This window comes from Entelurus aequoreus, linkage group LG11 (assembly GCF_033978785.1).
Source record: "Entelurus aequoreus isolate RoL-2023_Sb linkage group LG11, RoL_Eaeq_v1.1, whole genome shotgun sequence".
Lineage (NCBI taxonomy): Eukaryota > Metazoa > Chordata > Actinopteri > Syngnathiformes > Syngnathidae > Entelurus > Entelurus aequoreus.
The window spans coordinates 38887415-38909084 of NC_084741.1; the positions used below are offsets into that span (position 1 = coordinate 38887415).

Below are 21670 nucleotides of genomic sequence, written 5' to 3' on the forward strand. Positions count from 1 at the left end.
CAGCCCAGCTGGCTAGCCGTGGTCAGCAGGGCATCTTCCAAAGCGGTGCAAATAACACAAAGATTTTGAAACCTGCGTGCTGGAATGTACGCACAATGCTGGATTCGGAAGACAGTGACCGCCCCCAGAGACGTTCGGCACTCGTTGCCAAGGAACTTGCCAGACTGAATACCGACATTGCAGCTGTCAGCGAGGCACGCCTTGCAGACCAAGGCTCGCTGACGGAGCATGGAACTGGCTGTACATTTTACGGGTCTGGGAAGATGAAGGAAGAGCGTCGCCTTTCTGCCGTTGGATAAAGATAGCCAACAGACTACACAGCCTGCCTATCGGCCAGGGTGACCGCCTCATGTCTCTTCACCTCCCCATACAAGGGAACAGGTTCGTTACCCTCATCAGCGTCTACACACCAACCTTGCAGGGCGACACGGATGTGAAAGAGGCGTTCTACTGCGACCTGCATAACCTCCTCTGGCAAGTCAACCCAGCAGATAAAGTCCTCATACTAGGCGACTAACTGGAAGGTGGGAAGAGACTTTGGCATCTGGACAGTGGTTCTGGGCAGACATGGTATTGGAAACTGCAATGACAACGGTCGCTTGCTGCTGGAGTTCTGCTCAGAGCATGAGCTAACCATCCCCAACACCATGTTCCAGCAGAAAGAAAGGTACAAGGCCACCTGGAGACACCAGCGGTCCAAGCATTGGCACCTGCTGGACTACATCCTGACCCGACAGCGTGACGCAAGAGATGTGCAGCACACAAGAGTCATGTCCAGTGCTACACTGACCACAGTCTCGTCCGGTACAAAGTGACCTTCAACTTCAAACCTCTACCAAAAAAGAAAGGCCCTCAGACAAAGAGACTTAATGCTCAGAGACTCTGGAAACTGCTCTACCAGGAGACTTTCCAAGCCAGACTGGGGGAGAAACTTGGAAAATAAGTTAACCCTGACGCTGACATAGACCAACGGTGGACACAACTGAAGACAGTCCTTCAAGTGACTACTGCAGAAGTAGTGGGTTTCTCAACCAGAAAACACAAGGAGTGGTTTGATGAATCAGACACAGAAATCCAGGAGTTACTCGAAAAGAAACGCAACTGCCATCAATGCCTCCTGGTAAACCCTGACAACAACAGCCTTAGGACCTTCTACAGAACTGCTTGCAACACGTTGCAGAACAGACTACGCACAATGAAGAACGACTGGTGGACATATCTCACCAATAAAACGCAGTTGTATGCTGACCTTGGTGACACACACTCCTTCTAAGAGGCTCTCAAGGCTGTGTACAGACCCTCTCACCAGATCCAGGCCACTCTTTGTTCTCCAGACGGCGCAACCCTTCTGACGGACAAGAATGCCATCATGCACCACCAGTCCGAGCACTTAGAATAGAATACAAAGTACTTTATTGATCCCTGGGGGAAATTCAGCACCACAGTTCGCTCACAATAGACAATAATAATTATAAATAATATAAATATATTCTACATATACTCTACATTTAAGTGCAGTCAAGGAACATATGCATTATACAGTCTGATGGCTGTCGATATGAAGGACCTCCTGTGTCGTTCCGTGTTGCATTTTGGGAGTCTGAGCCTTCCACTGAACGTGCTCATTCTCTCTGCAAGGTCCGAGTGTAGTGGGTGGGAGGTGTTGTCCATAATGGCTAGGAGTTTTGCTAGACTTATCCTCTCTGACACCACCGCCAGAGAGTCTAGCTCCACTCCCACCACGTTACTGGCCTTCTCTACCAACTTGTCCAGTCTGTTTGCGTCCCTCGCTCTCAGCCCGCTGCCCCAGCAGGCCACGGCGTACAAGAAGGCGCCCGCCACCACCGATAAGTAGAACATCAACATCTTTGTGCAGACGTTGAAGGATCCTAGCCTCCTGAGGAAGTAGAGGCGGCTCTGTCCCTTCTTGTAGAGTGCCTCAGCGTGTTTTGACCCATTCAGCTTGTTGTCCATGTGTACACCGAGGTATTTATAATCCTCAACCATGTCCACATCGACCCCCCTGATGGAAACAGGGGTCGCCGGAGTACTCCTCCTCCTCCCCAGGTCCACAACCAGCTCTTTGGTCTCCGTCACATTAAGCTGGAGGTGGTTCTTTCCACACCATGTGACAAAGTCCTCCAACAGTGCCCTGTATTCCTCATCATCACCATCCTCAATACACCCCACTATCGCAGAGTCATCAGAAAACTTCTGAAGGTGGCAGGACTCTGAGTGATAATGGAAATCGGTGGTGTAGATGGTGAAGAGGAAGGGGGAGAGGACTGTGCCCTGCTGGGCCCCGGTGTTGCTGACCAGCCTGTCAGACACACAGTCCTGCAGTCGCACGTACTGTGGTCTGTCAGTCAGGTAATCAACAACCCAGGACACCAAGGGGGCCTCCACCTGCATCGTCTCCAACTTCACACCCAGTAGTCCAGGCCGTATGGTATTAAAAGCACTGGAGAAGTCAAAAAACATGACCGTCACACTGCTCGCAGGCTTGTCTAGGTGGATGTGGGCTCGGTTCAGCAGGTAGATGACTGCATCCTCCACTCCCAGTCGGGGATGGTAGGCAAATTGGAGTGGGTCCAGGTGGGGCTTGACTGTAGGGCGGAGTTGTTCCAGGACCAACCTCTCCATGGTCTTCATGATATGGGAGGTTAGAACCACCGGCCTGTAGTCCTTCGACGTGCTGGGTCGCGTGCTGGGGCTCACACCGTCAGGACCCGCGGCCTTGCCTGTTTGTAGCTTATTTAGCTGTGCGTTCACCTGTTCTGCAGACAGACACACTGGGGGGGTCATCAAGCTGAGGGTGAGGTGTTAAGTGGGGGGAGGTAGTCATTGGAGTTGGGGGCCTGTGAAGAGGGGAGGGGGGATGGATTGGTTCGCTGAAGTTGTTAGGGGGCCGGCTGGCATGTCTTGGGGGGGGGGGTTTCAGGAGCTTGTCGGAGCCACTGTGTCAAACCTGTTAAAGAACTGGTTTAGTTCTTTGGCCCTCTCTTTGTCTCTGTCCACCCCACTACCCCCCGACGGTTTGAGGCCAGTGATGGTCTGCATACCTCTCCAAACCGCCTTCATGTTGTTGACCTTCAGCTTCCCTTCCAGCTTCCTCCTGTAGTTCTCCTTGGCCTCCCTGAGTTTGATCTTCAGCAGCATCTGAACTCTTTACACCTCCTCCCTGTTACCAGCATTGAATGCCCTCTTCTTAAGCGGCCTCTTCAGCGACGAACGAACGGCAAGTCTTCCTTGCTTAAGATCCCCCAAGCAGAAGTGAAGACAGAGCTTGACAATCTGCCGACGATAAAGGAGGTGAAGAAGGTGGTCCAACAAATGAATCCGGGAAATCCGGCATACCACCAGAGGTTTACCAGCACAGCGGCGAAAAGGTTACGGACTGTCTCCATGACCTCTTCACCAAGTGCTGGGAACAAGGCTCAGTGCCTCAGGATTTCCGAGATGCCATCATAGTCTGTCTCTACAAGAACAAAGGAGAGAAATCAGACTGTGCCAACTATCATGGTATCAACCTTCTCTCTATAGCAGGCAAGATCTTGGCGTGTCTCCTGCTCAACAGGCTGATTTCCACCATTGCCGTGGAGAACGCACCAGAGAGTCTGTGTGGCTTCCGGGCTAACAAAGGGACAACAGACATGACTTTTGTTCTTCGTCAGATCCAGAAGTGCTGGGAGCAAAACATGGGGCTATTTGCAGCTTTCGTTGATCCGACCAAGGCCTTTGATACAGTGAGCAGGGAGGGTCTATGGAAGATACTTGAGCGTCTGGGCTGCCCTCCAAAGTTCCTCACTATTCTCTGTCAGCTGCACGAATGTCAGGTGGGCCAGGCCAGGTCTTCAGCATGATGCTGAGGGAGGCGAGGGAAGACCTGGCGGACGGCAACTTCATCCGTTTCAGAACAGATGGCAGCTTCTTCAATCTGCGCCGTCTGCTTGCCTACACCAAGACCATGGAGAGGCTGATCGTCGAGCTTCTGTTTGCAGACAACTGTGCCCTTCTCGCCCACACCCAGCATGCCCTGCATACATTGTCGATACATTGTTTTGCCATGGCCTTTGGCCTCACCATCAGCCTGAGGAAGATGGAGGTACTGTACCAGCCGCCCCCTAGATGAGCCTACAGCCGACCCCAAATCAAAATTGAGGGCACCAGCCTAAACGTGGTGGAGCACTTCACGTACCTAGGCAGCAGCATCTTTGACAATGCAACCGTCAGCAAAGACCTTGACAACAGACCCGCCCGGGCCAGCAGTACATTCGGACGCCTGCACAAGAAAGTTTGTAGAACCACTCAGTCCTCCTTTCAACAAAGATCCAGATCTACCGCGCAGTAGTAATTTCTACCCTAGTGCACGGCTGCGAGACCTGGGTGCTATACCGCAAGCAGACCAGGCTGCTGGAGCGATTCCATCAAGGCCGCCTGCGTTACATCATGGGGATCAAGTGGTAGGAGTACGTCACCAACGAGGAGGTCCTGCAGCGAGCTTGGCTGCCCAGCCTCGAGTCTACATTGCTACAACAGCAACTCAGCTGGACCGGCCACGTGGCCAGAATTAAAGACTCGAAGATACCCAAAGCAGTCTTCCTTGGCGAGATGGAGGGCAAACACTGTGGTGGTGCACAGCAGCTGTTCCTCGCCAAAATCCCAAACCAGAAATGGCAGCAGGAGGCGAGTGACCGTGACTGGCGCCATGCCAGTTATTTACGGCCTAAACATGTTTGTTGTACTGCTTTCCTTACAGGAAAGCAAAGCCTGGCAATAATTTCAGATAGCAGTTTCCTCGTCGTATTTCTTAGTATAGTGAAGCCATGACTTGGAGCGTTTTTTCCGGTCCATTGTTGCTGCTTCTGTATCTGCCACCGAATGAATGACTTGCCACAGGACATTTCCTGTGACACGGGATTAGTTCCCAGGGATTCGAATAAAGAACCAAATCTTTTTCTTTACCGTATTTTCCGCACTATAAGGCACACCTAAAAACCACAGATTTTCTCAAAAGCTGACAGTACGCCTTATAATCCGGTGCGCCTTATATATGGATTAATATTAATATTAATTTTCATAAAGTTTAGGTCTCGCAACTACCGTAAACAGCCGCCATCTTTTTTTAAGCAGCTGCCCCCGTAGAAAAAGAAGCGTGCGGTGCATGGCGGGATATGTGACGTTTCTTTCCATTTGTGTGTTTAAGTAAAGACCCCAAAATGGCTCCTATTAAGTGTGTTGTCAGTCTAATTATAAATAATACAGACGAGGCGTGTTGGCTGAGTTCTCAACGTTTACTAACAGCGTGCTCATAACCACATTCTAACTGCCGGCATACAACAACGCTTCTCAGGGCTACCGCACATGCTCGTCACTACCGTTGCATGCTGGGTAGTGTAGTTGTTATATTCGCTAGCTCATAACATCACATTAAGAGACACGCTTACGCGCTTAATTCAATACTCGCCGTCATTCCGGGTGGATTGACAAAAGAACGCCAGCCGCTAGATATTGGTGTCGAAGCTAGACTGCTAACTGCGTGGGAACAGTGGATGACAGAAGGCGAACACACGTGACGTTCACCAAGACGGAGACAGCGCCGGACGACATACGCCACTATCTGCCAGTTTGGTTGATATCAACACTTCAGTCATCAACAATTGTATCATCAGAGAAATGGACATTGAAACAGTGTAGGTCTGACTTTGTAGGATATGTACAGCAAGTAGTGGACATAGAGAGAGAGATCAGAAAGCATGAGAATAAGTATCTACATTTGATTATTTACAATCCGGGGAGGTGGGATGTGGAAGAGGGAGGGTGTTAGTTAAGGGTTGAAGTTGCCTGGAGGTGTTCTTTTAGTGCAATTTTGAAGGAGGATAGAGATGCCCTTTCTTTTACACCTGTTGGGAGTGCATTCCATATTGATGTGGCATAGAAGGAGAATGAGTTAAGACCTTTGTTAGATCGGAATCTGGGTTTAACGTGGTTAGTGGAGCTCCCCCTGGTGTTGTTGGGGACGGCGTGGCAAAGTTGGGAGAGTGACCGTGCCAGCAGGTTTTGGAGGTGCTGGGGTACCAGGAGGTGCATGCGTAATCGAAAAAGGGTTGAATGAGAGTTCCCGCTAGAATCTTCATGGTGCTTTTGTTGACCAGAGAGGAGATTCTGTAGAGAAATCTTGTTCGTTCGTTGACCTTGTTGATTACCTTGGTTGCCATTTTATCACAGAAAAGATTGGCCTCTAGAATGGAACCTAGGTAGGTGACCTCATCTTTCCTGGTGATAACACTTTTATAGTGAAGTCACTGACTTTCTTAATGTGGGACACAAAAAGGATGGATTCTGTTTTACCCAAGTGTATGGATAGCTTGTTGTCAGCGAGACAGGTGCAAATTCTACAGAGTTCAGCACTGAGGATTTTCTCCACCTGTGACTTGTCCTTGCCGGATACCAGCAGGGCCGAGTCATCCGCAAACAGGAACAATTCACAGTCGCATGCTGATGACATGTCGTTTATGTATATTAGGAACAGTAAAGTCCCTAATATACTGCCTTGGGGGACTCCATAACTTACTGAGAGGGGGGGGGGGGGACACGGTGCCGTTCACCTCTACCACCTGTTTCCTCCCCTCCAAGTAAGATTGCATCCAGCTCGATGAGGTTTTATCAAATCAGATTGCTCTGAGCTTATCCAACAGTATAGCGTGGTTAACGGTGTCAAAGGCCTTTTGAAGGTCCAGCATGACCATGCCGCAGTATTTGCCCGCGTCCACCTCATGTTTGATGTGGTTGGTCAGATAGAGAAGGCATGTGTCAGTGGAGTGGTTAGTTCTGAAGCCGGATTGGAATTTGTACACATTTTTTAGTGGCAAGGTAACTATTGACCTGTTCAAAAACAATTTTTTCTATTACTTTCTAAATGGAACTGAGAATAGAAACAGGTCGGTAGTTGCCAGGTTCTAATTTGCTTCCTTTTTTAAAGAGGGGAGTTACTCTTGCTATCTTGAAATCTTTTGGTACTTAGCCTTGTGTAATTGGAGAGGTTTATTATGTATGTGATGATTGGGGCAATGGTGGTGGCAGAGTCCCTGAGGAATCTGGAGGGGATATTGTCAAGGCCGGTGGCCTTGTTTGGGTGGAGCGTGCTCAAATTTTTAAGCACCTCGTCAGCTGAGACCATTTCTAGTTTGAAATCATTGTTGGATACTCCTAGCTTTCTGTAGAAGGCTTTAATGTGTTCTACACCAAAGCGACCAGAGTGGTGGACAGCTTGTTGACTAGAGTTGGGGCTATGCTGGTGAAAAAGGTGTTACGTCTGCTTACTACCTCCATTTTGTCTGTAATGAGGGAGTCACCCTCCTTGATGTTGATGTTGGTGAGTCTGGTTTTGAGTTTCTGGCTGCAGCCAGGAAGCTGGTTGTTGAGGATTTTCCAGAGCCCATGTGGCTTATTTATGTTTTCCTCTATTTTGTCGTTAATGTAATTTTTTTTTTAAGGATTTAGTTAGGTTGGTTGACTTATTTCTTAATTTATTGCATTGCTTTTTGAGTGTTAAAAGGAGTGATTGGAGGTTATTATTGGGTTGTTTATCTTCTTCGGTTTTACACTTTTGGTATTCAGAGTATTTTCTGCCTCTGTCTTTTATGGCAACTAGTTGACACTAGGACTGGGTATCACGGACAATTTCCTAAATTGATTCGATTTTGATTCTTAAAGTTTTTGAATAATGATTAAATTCGATTCGATCTGCACTTAAGGAAAATGTTTTGATTACAAAATTGAAATGTTCTTCTTTGTTTCACTTAATCGTAAAAAACAGATTTTAAGTGCAATCTTGTAAATTGGCTAGTTTAAACTGAACTCTAAACAAGACTCTCATGTCTCAAAAGTGCATATATGACATACAGGTGAGAATGCCAGTACAGTTAGCTCAGAGACATGGATATTCGGGGCTTCTTTCAAGCAAGAATTTGCCAGAACTCAGCTTGAGCAAAGATATTAACCTCTTCAATAGCCTGCTTCATTGGTGAGGACATGAGGCTGTACAGTGTTGTGCAGAATGAGGGACATGATATAGCCATTGGAGCTTTGGTACAAGATACCAAATTGACAGTATTTTACCAATTTCTTCCAATAGTAAAAATAACATATTAAGTATGTTTTCATTGTGAGGGGGCATTCCAAGGTGCTGGAAGTGTGTTACAGTAATAAACAACTGCATGGTATGGCATGTCATGTAAAAAAACCAAACCCGCTGGTTTTCTGGAATGGGTACTTATTTGAATATAAACAGTGCCACGTTTATAAAAATGACCTAGGATAATGTATAATTTAAAATGGATGTCTACTCTAAACAAGGAACTGTACCATATTGCATCGAATCAAATTACATATAATTCTACCGAATCAATTGTTATCTTTTAAAAATGTATTGTTTCTGAATTGTATTGTTCTAGCGACTTGTCCAGGCTATAAGCTGCCTTCCGCCCGAATGCAGCTGAGATAGGCTCCAGCATCCCCTGTGACCCCAAGAGGGAAATGCGGTAGGGAAAAAAATGGATGGATGGATGCATGTATCTAGATATTAGGGATGTAAATCTCTTTGTGATGGACGATTCAATTCGAATCACAATTCATGAGTTAAGATGTGATAACAAATTTTTTTTTAAAAGTATATAAAATGGAATGAATTTATTTTATTCGATTTAGTGTATGAATTATTTGATTTGATTCGATTTAGTGTATGAACGATTCGATGTGATGTGATTCGATTTAGTTTATAAACGTTTTGATTGTATGGTTAACATTTGTTGGACACATTCTGTTTTACACCACAAAAGAACATAAGCATTCCTTCCTGTGCATACGCTCCTCATGTTAGAGGATAAATAGTCAGAACCTTGGCAGCAAGCTCCCAGACGAGATCTGTCCAAGCTAGGTATATGAGCATGAACTGATGAAAACTACTCGGATGAGAGGCTAAACGTCTTTTAACACTACTGATCAGTTGAATGCCGTGAGAATAACAATAACCACAAGTCACAAACCTTTTACCACAAGTCATGTCAGTTTTGTCATAGACGCCTTTGGGTTCTAGCTAGTGTCTTGACTGGAGGGCATGAATTAAGGGACAAGGATGGGAAGTGATGTCTGTTGTGGAGGCGAAAAGTAGTTTTGAGTTTTGCCAGAAGAAAGAGAGACACAGAGATTGAGCCCGTTGTAAGAGAATGTTGCATTTTGTAAAATAAGACACAGACAAACTGGGAATCTGACAGTTATGATACATTCTCGGGCCCTATGATTTAAAGGAGTCGCGGAAAGAATCACAAAATGGGCCAATAAAACCAGAATCTGCTGTTTAACGTGGGATATCACAGAAATGTACATAGATATGACTAAAAATACTGTCATCATGAGGAGAAGGAAGATTTGTCTGGCGAAATCATGTGCTCGGGACTGCTCATGTGTCCCCAAAACAATCAACTATCCCGTCCGAGATTAAACAATGTCAAAACGGCCACTTGAAACACCAGATACAGTAAGTCTGCAAACAAACTAAAACGCTAATGCAAGCCAGGACAACCTATACTCCCACAACACATCTGATCAGCTTGGATTGTTGTAGACGGCACCACTATTGCAATCTTAAAGTACAGACAGGACGGCGTCCTTAGTTTGAGAGGCACACTTTTTTTTTTTTTTCTTCATTTATTTCTCAATTGCCTCGAGTTGTCTATACACTCAAAAATATAGCAGCCATCTAGCACCCTTTAGTGCAGGGGTGTCAAACTCAAATACAGAGTGGGCCAAAATTTAAAACTGAACAAAGCCGCGAGCCAAGGTTGAACAAATTAACCTTTTAATAGGGACCCAAACAAGTTTTGCATTGAATATTGAACAAGCAAGGCTTATATAACTTTATAGTGACATGCAAAATCGAGTTTCAAATAATAATAATAATAAGTAAAAAATATCAATGGCATATCAAATACAATTTAAATAAAAATGTAATGCCTATTTTGTATTTGCAGCCTTCTGAGGTAAATATCAACATTAACTTTTTCCACAGGCTAATAAATTAGAAAATAAAATCACAATGAATAAATCAACCATTCAGGACTTTAAACTTCTCAGTTTGCTACACACTGATCTAATATGATGTGCCCAAGCCAGATACCTGGCATCTTTTCTTGGATGCTAGTTCATTAATGTCGGGGCTGAGGCAACCTTCATTATCGAACGATGTTGTTCATCAGTCATTATATCTCGTAGTCTACCCGGACCACAGTCTTGAGTGCGTGCCTTAAAGGCACTGCGTTTAACGTCCTCTACGAGCTGACGTCAAGTCTGCTTTTCATACATACTTACAACGTGCCGGCCCAGTCACAAGATGTGTGCGGCTTCTGTACGCACACACACGGGAATGCAATGCATACTTGACCAACAGCGATACAGGTTACACTGAGGGTGCCCGTGTAAATAACTTTAACACTGTTACAAATATGCGCCACACTGTGAATCCACACCAAACAAGAATGACAAACACATTTCGGGAGAACATCCGCACCGTAACAACATAAACACAACAAAACAAATACCCAGAATCCCATGCAGCCCTAACTCTTCCGGGCTGCAATATACATCCCCGCTTCCACCAACACCCCCCCCCAACCCCCACCCCCACCCCCCTTCCGTGCGTCGGTTGGGGGGGCGGGTTTGGTGGTAGCAGGGTGTATATTGCAGCCCGGAAGAGTTAGGGCTGCATGGGATTCTGGGTATTTGTTTTGTTGTGTTACGGTGCGGATGTTCTCCCAAAATGTGTTTGTCATTCTTGTTTGGTGTGGATTCACAGTGTGGCGCATATTTCTAACAGTGTTAAAGTTATTTATACGGGTACCCTTAGTGTAACCTGTATCGCTGTTGGTCAAGTATGCGTTGCATTCACGTGTGTGTGCATGCCGAGGCCGCACATATTATGTGACTGGGCCAGCATTGTTGGACTGGGTGAAAAGCGGACGTGACGATTTTCGGGAGGGGCACTTAAATTTGGTAGTCTCCCGGGAGGGTTGGCAAGTATGAGATTTAGCGGTGAAATGCAGTGTTACCACGGCGCCGCCGCTGTATTTAATCGGCACAGTGGGCCAGCTCTAGTGTTAATTTGATATCGCCTCAAGGGCCAAGTGGAATTACAAGGCGGGCCAATTTTGGCCCGCGGGCCAGAGTTTGACACCCATGGCTTTAGTGCACCGCACCTCCAGCCTCCACCAGTCCAGTGCTGTACACATTATCCGGTCAGACTGCGCTAACAAAATAAAAGTTTCAAAAAGTGCCCTACATAAACACTCATTGGTACATAAATGTTAAAAAATTATTATGCTTTGACTTAAAATACAAAATTGTTTATTGAGGTATTTCACCAATAAATGTGTATTTTTGCATTTAATTAACAAATATTTTATTAAATGTTATTTATTATATATATTTTTCAAAAGAACACACTTCATGGTAGTACAATAAGTGTGAAAGGTGGATAACTAAACATAATTTGGAGAGAAATAAAACTGATTTTATAGGGCCATATCATTCACACTATTTCTTATTTTCACAATTTTAATGACAAATCCCGGGAGATTTTTTTTGCTTCCGCCAGGATGTCTATAGACAAGGGCAATTCTGGGGATGTCTTCCACAGAATCCTGGAGCATTGGCAACTCTGCTTTAGGCAGGAATAATCTATTCTGTGTATGAAAGTGATTGACTGCTAAATATTTACTGGGTTGCTGTTTCTTTAAATTTTCAGATTCCTACATTAGATGTCACCCTTATCCTAAAGAGCCCAATTGTTTCTTCAATCAAGAAAAGGTGGGACTTAATAATCTTATTCATTTTAGGATTTTTGTTGTATGTTTTATAATGTCATGCTTTTTTAATTTTAGGGGGAATATACACAATCTCTAAACCCTTGAGGATAATGGCTCATGAGTGGGACTCATATTTTCAAAACTTTACACCTGTATCATCAGAGCCCAAGACTTTTAGGACATCTGAACCAGAAGAAAGTCTTCCACATCATATACAGAACTTCATTGGACAGCAAGAGTTTCCTAACTCTACAGCTTCACTTGCTGACCCTATACCACAGTCGACATTTGATACAAACTATTACTCAAATTCCAATATTGGAAATTCCAGTTCGGACTGTGTTTACGAAACCTTATTTAAGGAACCCTCTTGGCAAACAGATGGAGAACACATGTCAAAGAATCCCTTGTTGAAATGTGGAGATGCTGACATTAAAAATTTAGCTACAAATGGATTATCATCATCTGGACCTCTCCCTTCATCGTTTTCAACTGAATTACAAGGACTCAAGCAAAACTGTGAACTTTTAGCTACATCCCTGCTTGAGGACTATTCGGACGTTAGTAGTTGCTCAGACACAGAGGTCAGTGAAACACAGCCTTCATGTACATTTCCTTTAACTATACCAATTCAACAGCCTGAAACTGATTCTACTAAAAAACAAAGTCCATCTGAATGGCTGTTCACTCACACTGAAAGTGTGAAATTTTCAAATGAAATTAATGCCATGAACTCAGATTCATCAAAACTGACTGTTGGAGAAAATATGGGTGAATGTGTACAAGAAACTGATTTTTCAACCAAAGAGATTGGGTCAGTTAAAGACGCTGATGATAAATTGGAAGGTCAAATTGAAGAACAAGCAAAAAATTCAGAGAAAGGTCACAACGAAGGACCCTATTCAGACATCTCAATAAGCGACAGTGAATACTTGACTGGCATGGAGAATCACCCAGATGATACAAATGAGCAGATAACTCTACCCGCATGTGCAAAAACCTTATTTGCAAAAATGGAAGAGCATATGGATGAACTAGCGACAGTAACCAAGGAGACATGCAAAACTGAAAATGAAGGGTTTGACAACCCTAACGCTATTGATCAGCAAAAAATAAATAACACACAAAGTGATCTGGCAGGGAGTGACAGTCTCCAACTGGAAGACCAAGAATCTGATTCATTGGGTGACAATCCTGGTTACATTGATCCCCAAAAAGTAAATATGACACTTGGCGACCAGCCAAGGGGTGATGTCCTACAAGGGGAAGAAAAAAATTCACATTCATTAGTTGAATATTCGAGAGTCATTGATAAGAAAAAAGAAATGTTGACACTTGATGACAAGTCAACAAGTAATTTACAACACAAAGAAAAAGAATTAGAGTCCCTGTGTGAAGAAACCTTCAATGTACAGAGAAAAACAAAAATCACATCTTCCAGTGTTCATGATAGAAACATGGGAATGGAAAACATGCTGTCACAGCCTGAGACAGATGGTCAGGATAATCAATTGCAGCCCAAAAGCCCTCAAATCTCACATCCACTTGGGTCACACTGCACAAGTATGGTTGAGAGCAACAGTCAATATGTTGGTTCTGGGTTACAGTTATCTAAGAATCACTATTCTAAAACAGTTGTTCTGGATGACGCTCAGAGCACGGCCTCAATGAGTGATGGTCATTTGAATGATGCCAGTGATGAGCAGAGTTATTGTAGTAATTCAGATTTCTCTTTAAATTCCAATAACTCAAGCAAAGACGTCTTCCCACAACTACCCTGCTCAAGTACAGACACAAACTTTTTTGTCAAAGAGGAAAGTATGGGTGTCCAAGAGAAGGTGAGCACATCCTCCAAATGTGTTGCAAGTAACTTTTCCAAACTGGATATGTGCAATGAGGATGGTATTCCAAAGGATTTAGACACCTGCTCACAGAAAGACGACTCAAACCATGATGCTTTATTCTGCCTGGATAATGATTCAGGAAGACCAAATGAAATCTCTTCAACATGTCGGCAAATGTCACTTCATCAAAGCTCTGTGACCACAGAACAAGAAAAGCTAACAGGATGTATGTCGCTCGAAGGGATGGACACATTCAAGGGAAGTGAGCATCTGTCAAGAGAAGACTCAAGTGAATCAAAGGGAGAAGAGGAAACCTGTAATCTCAGACCGAACAGTTACAGCATGGCAGAGTCAGAAAAACAAGGTACTCCTCTAAAATCCTCTTTACAAATGAGAAAACGCTTGCAACCTGTTGTAATCATTGAAAAAATTGAGCCTGTCATTTCAAAGAGTACTTTGTACCATTGTGCAGTTTGTGAGCACAAAACCCATATTGTCGATCATTTAATTGAACATCACCATTGTCAACATTCAGTGCCGAACTTTCAGTTTTCCAGGACAGCAGATCAATACCTGATGACTGACAAATCAGACAAACATTTGGGTGAGATAGCTAAACAAACTAAACATGTTTCAGGTTCTCACATGCCTAAAAGGAAAGGGCGTTATTTTTGCAGCTTTTGCAACTTCACATTTTCACAAATGCTTGTGTATTTGAAACACATGCGGCGTCACACTGGCGGAACACCTTATAAGTGTAACACATGTAGCACTTATTTTTCACACAATTCTAGCTTGGTAAAACACAAAACTATACCTGGTAGATGCAAGACTGCAAAAACAGTAAGTCCAGATGGAAAACCAAGTGACCATGAAGTTATCAGTCCAGAAAAACATGACTCTACATTACAACCACCACAAGTCGTAACACAAAGGACACCACATGAGAATCTGCCTGAATGTCGCGTGAAAATGGTTGATGTCTCCAAAGGTCATGTCTGTGTCCAGTGTGGCAAAATATTCTCAACTTTAAAGAAAGTCAAAAGGCATGTTTACAGGATACACAAAGGAAAAAGTTCAGCTGTTTGGCAAGATCATAGTACCATGAAATCCACTAAAAAATACATGGAGAAACCTACTGAAAAATACAGTGAGAACGCCACTGAAAAACACATAGTAAAAGCCAATTGCAAAAATGAAACAAAAAACAGAAAATATCAATGCCCTTTGTGCCCACGACTTTTCATGTACTCTTACAACAGATCTAGACATTTACGGGACTGTGTCAAATTGGCTGTTGGTCATAAAAAGAACAAAATTGGTAATAGATACAGATGTCCACTGTGTGATGCTACGTTCTCTGCTTCAGGCAACAGATACAGGCATATAAAAGCCTCCTGCCTCAGAGAGTGTATTACCCGTTTATCCAAAGAGAAACCCTATGTTAAGGAAATAAAAAAGTCAAAGGACAATGAGAAGGAAAAAATACCATTGGAAAACAAACAAACTAAAGTGCAATCAAATTTAACATTAGAAAATGAACACTCCTACAAATGTAACCTTTGTCCAGCAGTTTTCCAGAAAGTATCTGGACTCTACAAACATATGAAGAGGCATGAGTCTGCAATTACTGGCAAAATTATCAAGTACAAGTCTTCTGTTTTGTCCACAAAGTCAAAACTTACACCATCCAGCAGCACAAAGACTGACGAAAGCAAGAAAGAGAATGGTATGAAATCCGAAGAAGAAATGGCTGATCCGTCACTGACCTGCAAGTATTGTGAAAAATACTTCAACACATTACAATCATTAAAGAAACATGAAAGCTGTCACAGAGGTGAAAGACCATACCGCTGTTTGCAGTGTGCAAGAGGATTCAAAAAACGTGTCCACCTATTGGGTCACAAAATTGTCCATCAGACAATAGAGTGCACACTTTGCAAAAAGGTCCTTCCGAATTCCAGGCATCTTCTCCAGCATGCTAACTTATATCATAAAGGAAAAAGTCTCCCATGTGAAGACTGTCAAGAACAATTTCAGAATGCTGCAGAACTCCTTAGACATCTAAAAGTACATAAAACTGCAAAAGGCAAGGCACCTCTCTTGAAAGAGGAACCACTGCAGTCTTTGAAATCTCAACAAGAACCAAGTGACCAACAAGATCTGCAGTGTTCCCTTTGCAAAGAAAAATTTGACGATGTCTATGTACTCAGAAAACATTGCCTTACACACATAACGGCATCATGTAAATGTCCTTTTTGCAATAAGACATTTATTGCCCGCCGATATTTGTTAAACCACATGGACAAACATACAGGAGAGAAACCTTATTCATGTACAGGCTGTGGAAGACGTTTCATTCGAGAAGTGTACTTGAAAAATCATATCAAGAAGTGTGCGCTATGTCCCAAACCCAGACCAAACCTTGTCAGGGGGTCTACTAATCAGTGTTCCATTTGTTCCAGAAAATTTTCAAAGAAATTACGCCTGTTGACTCACTACCAGGGCCACAAGTTGAATACTCTGCGTCCCTGTTTAAATTGTGGGATGTACTTTGGATTGAATAAACATGGTGAACATCAAAGGACATGTGTACAGAAGTCAGAACTCAACAATGGCTCATCTTCTAATGATAATGCCGACCAAAGCATCCCAGAGGAACACTTCGACGCAAATAAACCTTACTCCTGTACAAACTGTGGAAGACGTTTCATTCGAGAAGTGAACCTGAAAAATCACATCAAAAGATGTATGCCAAGTCTCAAACAAATACCAAACCTTACCACGGGGTCAACTCTTCAGTGTTCCATATGTTCCCGATTATTTACTAAGAAATCATACCTGTTGGCTCATTACCAGGGCCACAAGTTAAATACTCTGCGTTGCTGCTTAAATTGTGGGACATACTTCGGAGGAAACAAATTAATTGAACATCAGAAGACATGTGTACAAAAGTCAGAACACAACAATGGCTCATGTTCTAATGGTAACGCCAGCAAAATCACCACAGAGAAAAACCTAAATGCAAATAAAAATGCATCCCAGTCCCATGCATCCCGGATGTTTCCATTTAGATGTCCTTACTGTACTCGGAGGTTTAGGTTCAGATCTGTACTTTTTAAACATAGTGTGACACATACTGGTGTTCAGCCGTATCCATGTACGCATTGCGGCCAACGGTTTTCAGCAATGCACTTGCAGTTGAGACATGAAGAGAACTGTAATGTTGCTTCCAAGAAGGAAAAGTCAAATGCTGAAAGTGCTGCTTTGACAAGTCTGTTGAAAATGCCGGCTCACCAAGAGGAAGGGCAGCAATCTCCAGAAAAAGTCGGCAATCAGTTGAAATGCAAATTCTGCACAAAAACCTTCGTTAAGCCACGTAGCCTGCGACGTCACATTTTGACACACAATGAGGTAAATCCTTATCGATGTAAAGCTTGTGACAGCTGCTTTTCAAGATATGATTATCTTAAAGTACACCAGGCTCATTGTAAAGGAAAACGATTACGGTTGGCAGTCTGCATCCCCAAAATAAGCTTAGATGATGTTGGCAAGGGCTGGCAAAACAAGTTTCCCAGTGAAAATGAGGCTACACAAGACACATTTGATTGTGACGTCTGTTCTAAGAGTTTCCCAGCTCAATCTAAACTCTCCCGCCATGTGACACTGTTCCATACTGTGAAATTATTCAAGTGCACACGTTGTGATGCAGGTTTTTCTCATGAAAAATCTCTGAAAAGTCATCGGAAGATGAAAAAATGCAGAAACGTCTCAAAGGAAACAAATACTCCACAGGAAACTCCAGCAACAGAAAATTCCATCAAGCCACTCCAAGAGAGCAGACTTCAGAAGAAACTCCAGCCCTATTATAACAAAAAGCACAACTTCACTTGCAGCTACTGCCCTCGTGCTTTTGATTCCAACACAAAGCTGCTGGTCCACACCCGGCTGCACACAGGAGAAAAGCCGTTTGCTTGTGATTGTGGCTTGCGATTCATTAGACGGGACTATTTGCAGCGTCATTTTCGAAAATGCTCCATGAACCAGGGAAAATGCTCCATGAAACAGGGAAACGCAAACAAACTTGTGGATCATGAAAAGAACTGCACTAAAATGTCCAACTTGTCAGCAGTTGGACAGAACAAAGAAGCAACCGGTCAAAGCCTGAAGGGCTTTTCTTGTGCATACTGCAGTTCACAGTTTTCTTTGTTTTCTCAGCTTCAAGAACATTTTTTGAGTTCACACAAACTGGAAACAATGGATCCAACAGTGTCTCCTGCTCCTCTTCAACATCATCTGTCAAAGCTACCAATTATTGACGAAGAGCTATTGGATGACAAACAGCCCAGTCAAGGCATTAATTTGACTTGTAAACTGGACACAGCAATTGTTGGCAATGTTTCTGAATCACTGGTTTGCCAAGTGTGCAATATGTCCTTTGAAAATAAAGCTGGACTCAAAGGTCATTCTCGTGTGCATTCTAAGGAGAGCCTTTTTAAATGTAAAATATGCAAGAAAGGCTTTTGGAATAAGAATCTACTTCGAAACCATAACAGGAAATGTCGGCAAGGACATGGCGCTGCAAGGCATATAGAAAGCCCTCTAAAAGCAGATCTTGATCTGGAAGTTCCTGAGTCAATTCTAGTTTTCAAAGACCATTCAGAAACAACAGGGACTGGCGTTTTGCAGACCAAGTTTTCTTGCAAAGTTGACTCACAAAGCCCAAATGACGTTTCGGTGCAAAGCAGTGGAAACAATGAGAAGAAAGTGGTTCAGTACCAATGTTCTGAATGTGATTTGAGTTTCACTGATGGCCTGATGCTCATCAGTCACCTAGAGGACCATGGAAGGGAGGAGCAAACAAAAAAGCTCAATACCTGTCCAAAGTGTGGGCGAATTTTTTCTAACCAAGCAATTCTTGATAAACACATGAAGATGCATGGTCTACATAAGGAATTCTCCTGCTCTGACTGTCCCAAGTCATTTTACACTTCATCTGAATTGGATACCCACAAAACATTCCATGACCCAGTAAGACCATTCCCTTGCAAACTCTGTGGTCAGAGGTTTTGGTCAAAACAGTCCCTCTGCTACCATTACGGTGAAGACCATCACAAAAATACATTTTCTTGTAATTGCTGTAAGAAAGCATACTTAAGCAAAAAGTCTCTACAAAGACACTACAAAGAATGTCATCCCAAAGAGCGGAATAACATTCAGAACACTGAGGGCAGCAGTAAAGCTAGTGTAACCAGTGAAAGCGACAACGATGGAAGTAATAGTGACAACAGTGACTCTGCGCCATACTTCCCATGTCATGTATGTGGAAAGACATTCCCAACCTCGGAAAACCTTGAGGATCACCAAAAATGTCATCTTGGGGAAAAACCTCATGAATGTTCGGAATGCGGCAGATGTTTTTTCCAGGCGTCCCAGTTGGAGCAGCATAAACGAATGCACAAGTCTGAATTGCAGTGTCAGGTGTGTGGAAGAGGCTTTGTGTCCCACTTTGCCCTGCGGAAACATAAACACAGTCATGGTAAGAGTCGTCCTCATCGTTGCTCCAAGTGTCAGCTCAGCTTTGCGGGACCCTCACAGCTAGCAGAACACATGTCTACTCACCGGGAAGAGAACTTTCCATGTGACATATGCAATCAAGTATTCCTCTCCAAGAGTAGTAGAGCTGAGCACAGGAAAACACACCCAGTGTCAAACAAGCAACCTTCGCCTGCTTTGCAGCAAAGTAAAAGGTCTGCTTCTCCTTCGGAAAGTTCACTGGGACAAGTCCAGCTAAAATATCGCTGTGGTTTGTGTAATGAGCGCTTCAAAGACCCAGAGGATCTTTCAGAGCATGGATGCTGGATATCCAATGAGAGGCTATTTCCATGTTTAGATTGTAATAAACATTTTCTGCATGCATCTCACCTGGAAAAGCACAAAGTCATCCATCAACAGTCGCAGCCTGATCATACACATGTATGTAACCACTGCAATACCACCTGTTCCTCCTTTGACCAAATGCTCAGCCATTTGAAAACCCATGAAAATGAGCATCCAGTAACAGACAAGAACATGAGCTCTCATAAGTCCGTTGAGACCCTGAAGTGCAAATTGTGCAACATTACCCTTTCCTCTGCAAGTAAGCTTGAGGAACATGAGCAAAGTCATAGTGGATCTGCAGCAAATTTTGAATGCACAGGTTGTGGCCAGATATTTTTGGAACGTGATGCTCTCCACCAGCACCCATGTACCCATCAACAAGGACAGTCCTGTGCTGAAACTACCTACAAGGTACCTGTTGAGGAGGAGGAAGTTGACGTCACCGTGGAGGAAAATTACTACTGCCCAGCTTGCGCAATGCAGTTTTCTTCAAAAAGTGCTTTATTAGAGCATCAGAACACAAGACACGGCAATGTGCAAAATAAGAAGCAATTCAAATGCACGCACTGTGAGAAGACCTTTGCTTGGAGGCATTCTCTTCGAAATCACGTGAGAAAGGTGCACTTAAACCTGCCTGACCAAAACATGGCTCCACCAGACAAAAAACTGTTAAAATGTTCCAAGTGCAGTCAAAAGTTCAACACACCACAAGAGTTGTCGCAGCACATGAGAAAGCACGCTGAAACAGAGGTAGGGCTGCATCGCTGCGATATGTGCTACAAGTCATTTGCACGCATTGCTCAGCTTGAACTGCATCAAGAGAGTCATGTTGGGCAAATTGTGTATGAATGCACAGAATGTGACAAAGCTTTCGCTTTTCCTCACTTACTGGAGGAACATCAACTTACACACCTGCCCTCAAAACAATAGCAAATGTATAACATCTACTCATTTCCTTTCATAAACTGTAATAGACCTCCACACAAGTTATATCCACTTAGGGACAGTCTACTGATTTTGTAAATATGGATATTGGACTTTGTATCAAATACATTGGCCACAATTGTTCTTGAAGTTATTTGTTCATATACATCTTGTACAATATTTTTGAACTGTAAAATTGTATATAATAATTATGCCCTGGATCAAGCTTTATTTTGCAGACTTTGGAGCCTGTTTTTAGTCTATCCCGTTGATGACCATGACCTCTTGTTCTAAAAATATATTCGCTTTTGTTCTTAATGACAAGTATTTTGTTTATGGTTCATGTGATTTTCAGTTTTATTATTTCTGTTAAGTGTAAAAAACTATTGACAAATTTGAAAAACTGCATATTGTTCAGTAGATGATGTCAAATTAAATTTTTAATGCATTTGATTAAATCCATTACAAAAGCCACTTATGTTTTGTTTTTGCCTTTTGGGTGGGAAATATAAATGTTACTATTGTTTCATTTGACCAATACACATTTTGATTACTATTGGACCCTTTTTAGGTGAGTCGGAGGATATGAAGGCAAGTAACCTTTTTTGCAGTATATGACAAATAAAACATGCAAATGTTCAATGTATAGTGGATGTTAAACTATATTAATACTCTGTTAATCCCAGATTAAAGAGGGATTTAATTTTAACATCGTAACACAGAGCATGCATCCAGATCATTACTATTAGATGAACAAGACAAGGAACAGAAAATCAACAATTAAAAAAAACAAAGCCTATAAATCAGACCTGGGCATTCTGCGGCCCGCGGGCCGCATCCGGCCCTTCGTGCGTCCCTGTCCGGCCCGCGTGAGGCCAATTATAAATTACAAAATACATTTAAAAAAGTATCTATGTCGAGTGTGCAATACAACGGTGCTGCTTTTGTTTTGAAAAGCGTTATTTGTATTACTTCCGTGTGGACGTATGCGTGTGCGTGATTGTGAGTGAATGTGAACAGCTGCAATCACAAATTACAAAATAAAGTTGAAAAAACATCTATGTCGTGCATGCAATGCAACTGTGCTGCTTTTATTTTGAAAAGTATTATTTATGGGCGTGTGTCCGTGTGTAACCTGTGAGTGAAGGTGCACATGCAGCG

General features: G+C 43.2%; 1 protein-coding gene across 3 annotated transcripts in view; it reads left to right on the forward strand.

Moving 5' to 3' along the window:
• The window catches only part of znf1035 (zinc finger protein 1035), a 41090-nt gene extending 20107 nt beyond the window's left edge, over positions 1–20983 (forward strand). For 2 of the 3 annotated variants that reach the window (XM_062063209.1, XM_062063211.1), the window contains 2 exons: positions 11801–11862; positions 11937–20983. In XM_062063209.1, the coding sequence (XP_061919193.1) occupies positions 11972–20515 (8544 nt within the window). In that variant the 5' untranslated portion in view covers positions 11801–11862; positions 11937–11971 and the 3' untranslated portion in view covers positions 20516–20983. Of the gene's footprint in view, positions 1–8456; positions 8544–11800; positions 11863–11936 lie in introns of all 3 variants that reach the window. The other variant, XM_062063210.1, reaches the window with a different exon arrangement.
• The last annotated feature ends 687 nt before the right edge of the window (positions 20984–21670 follow it).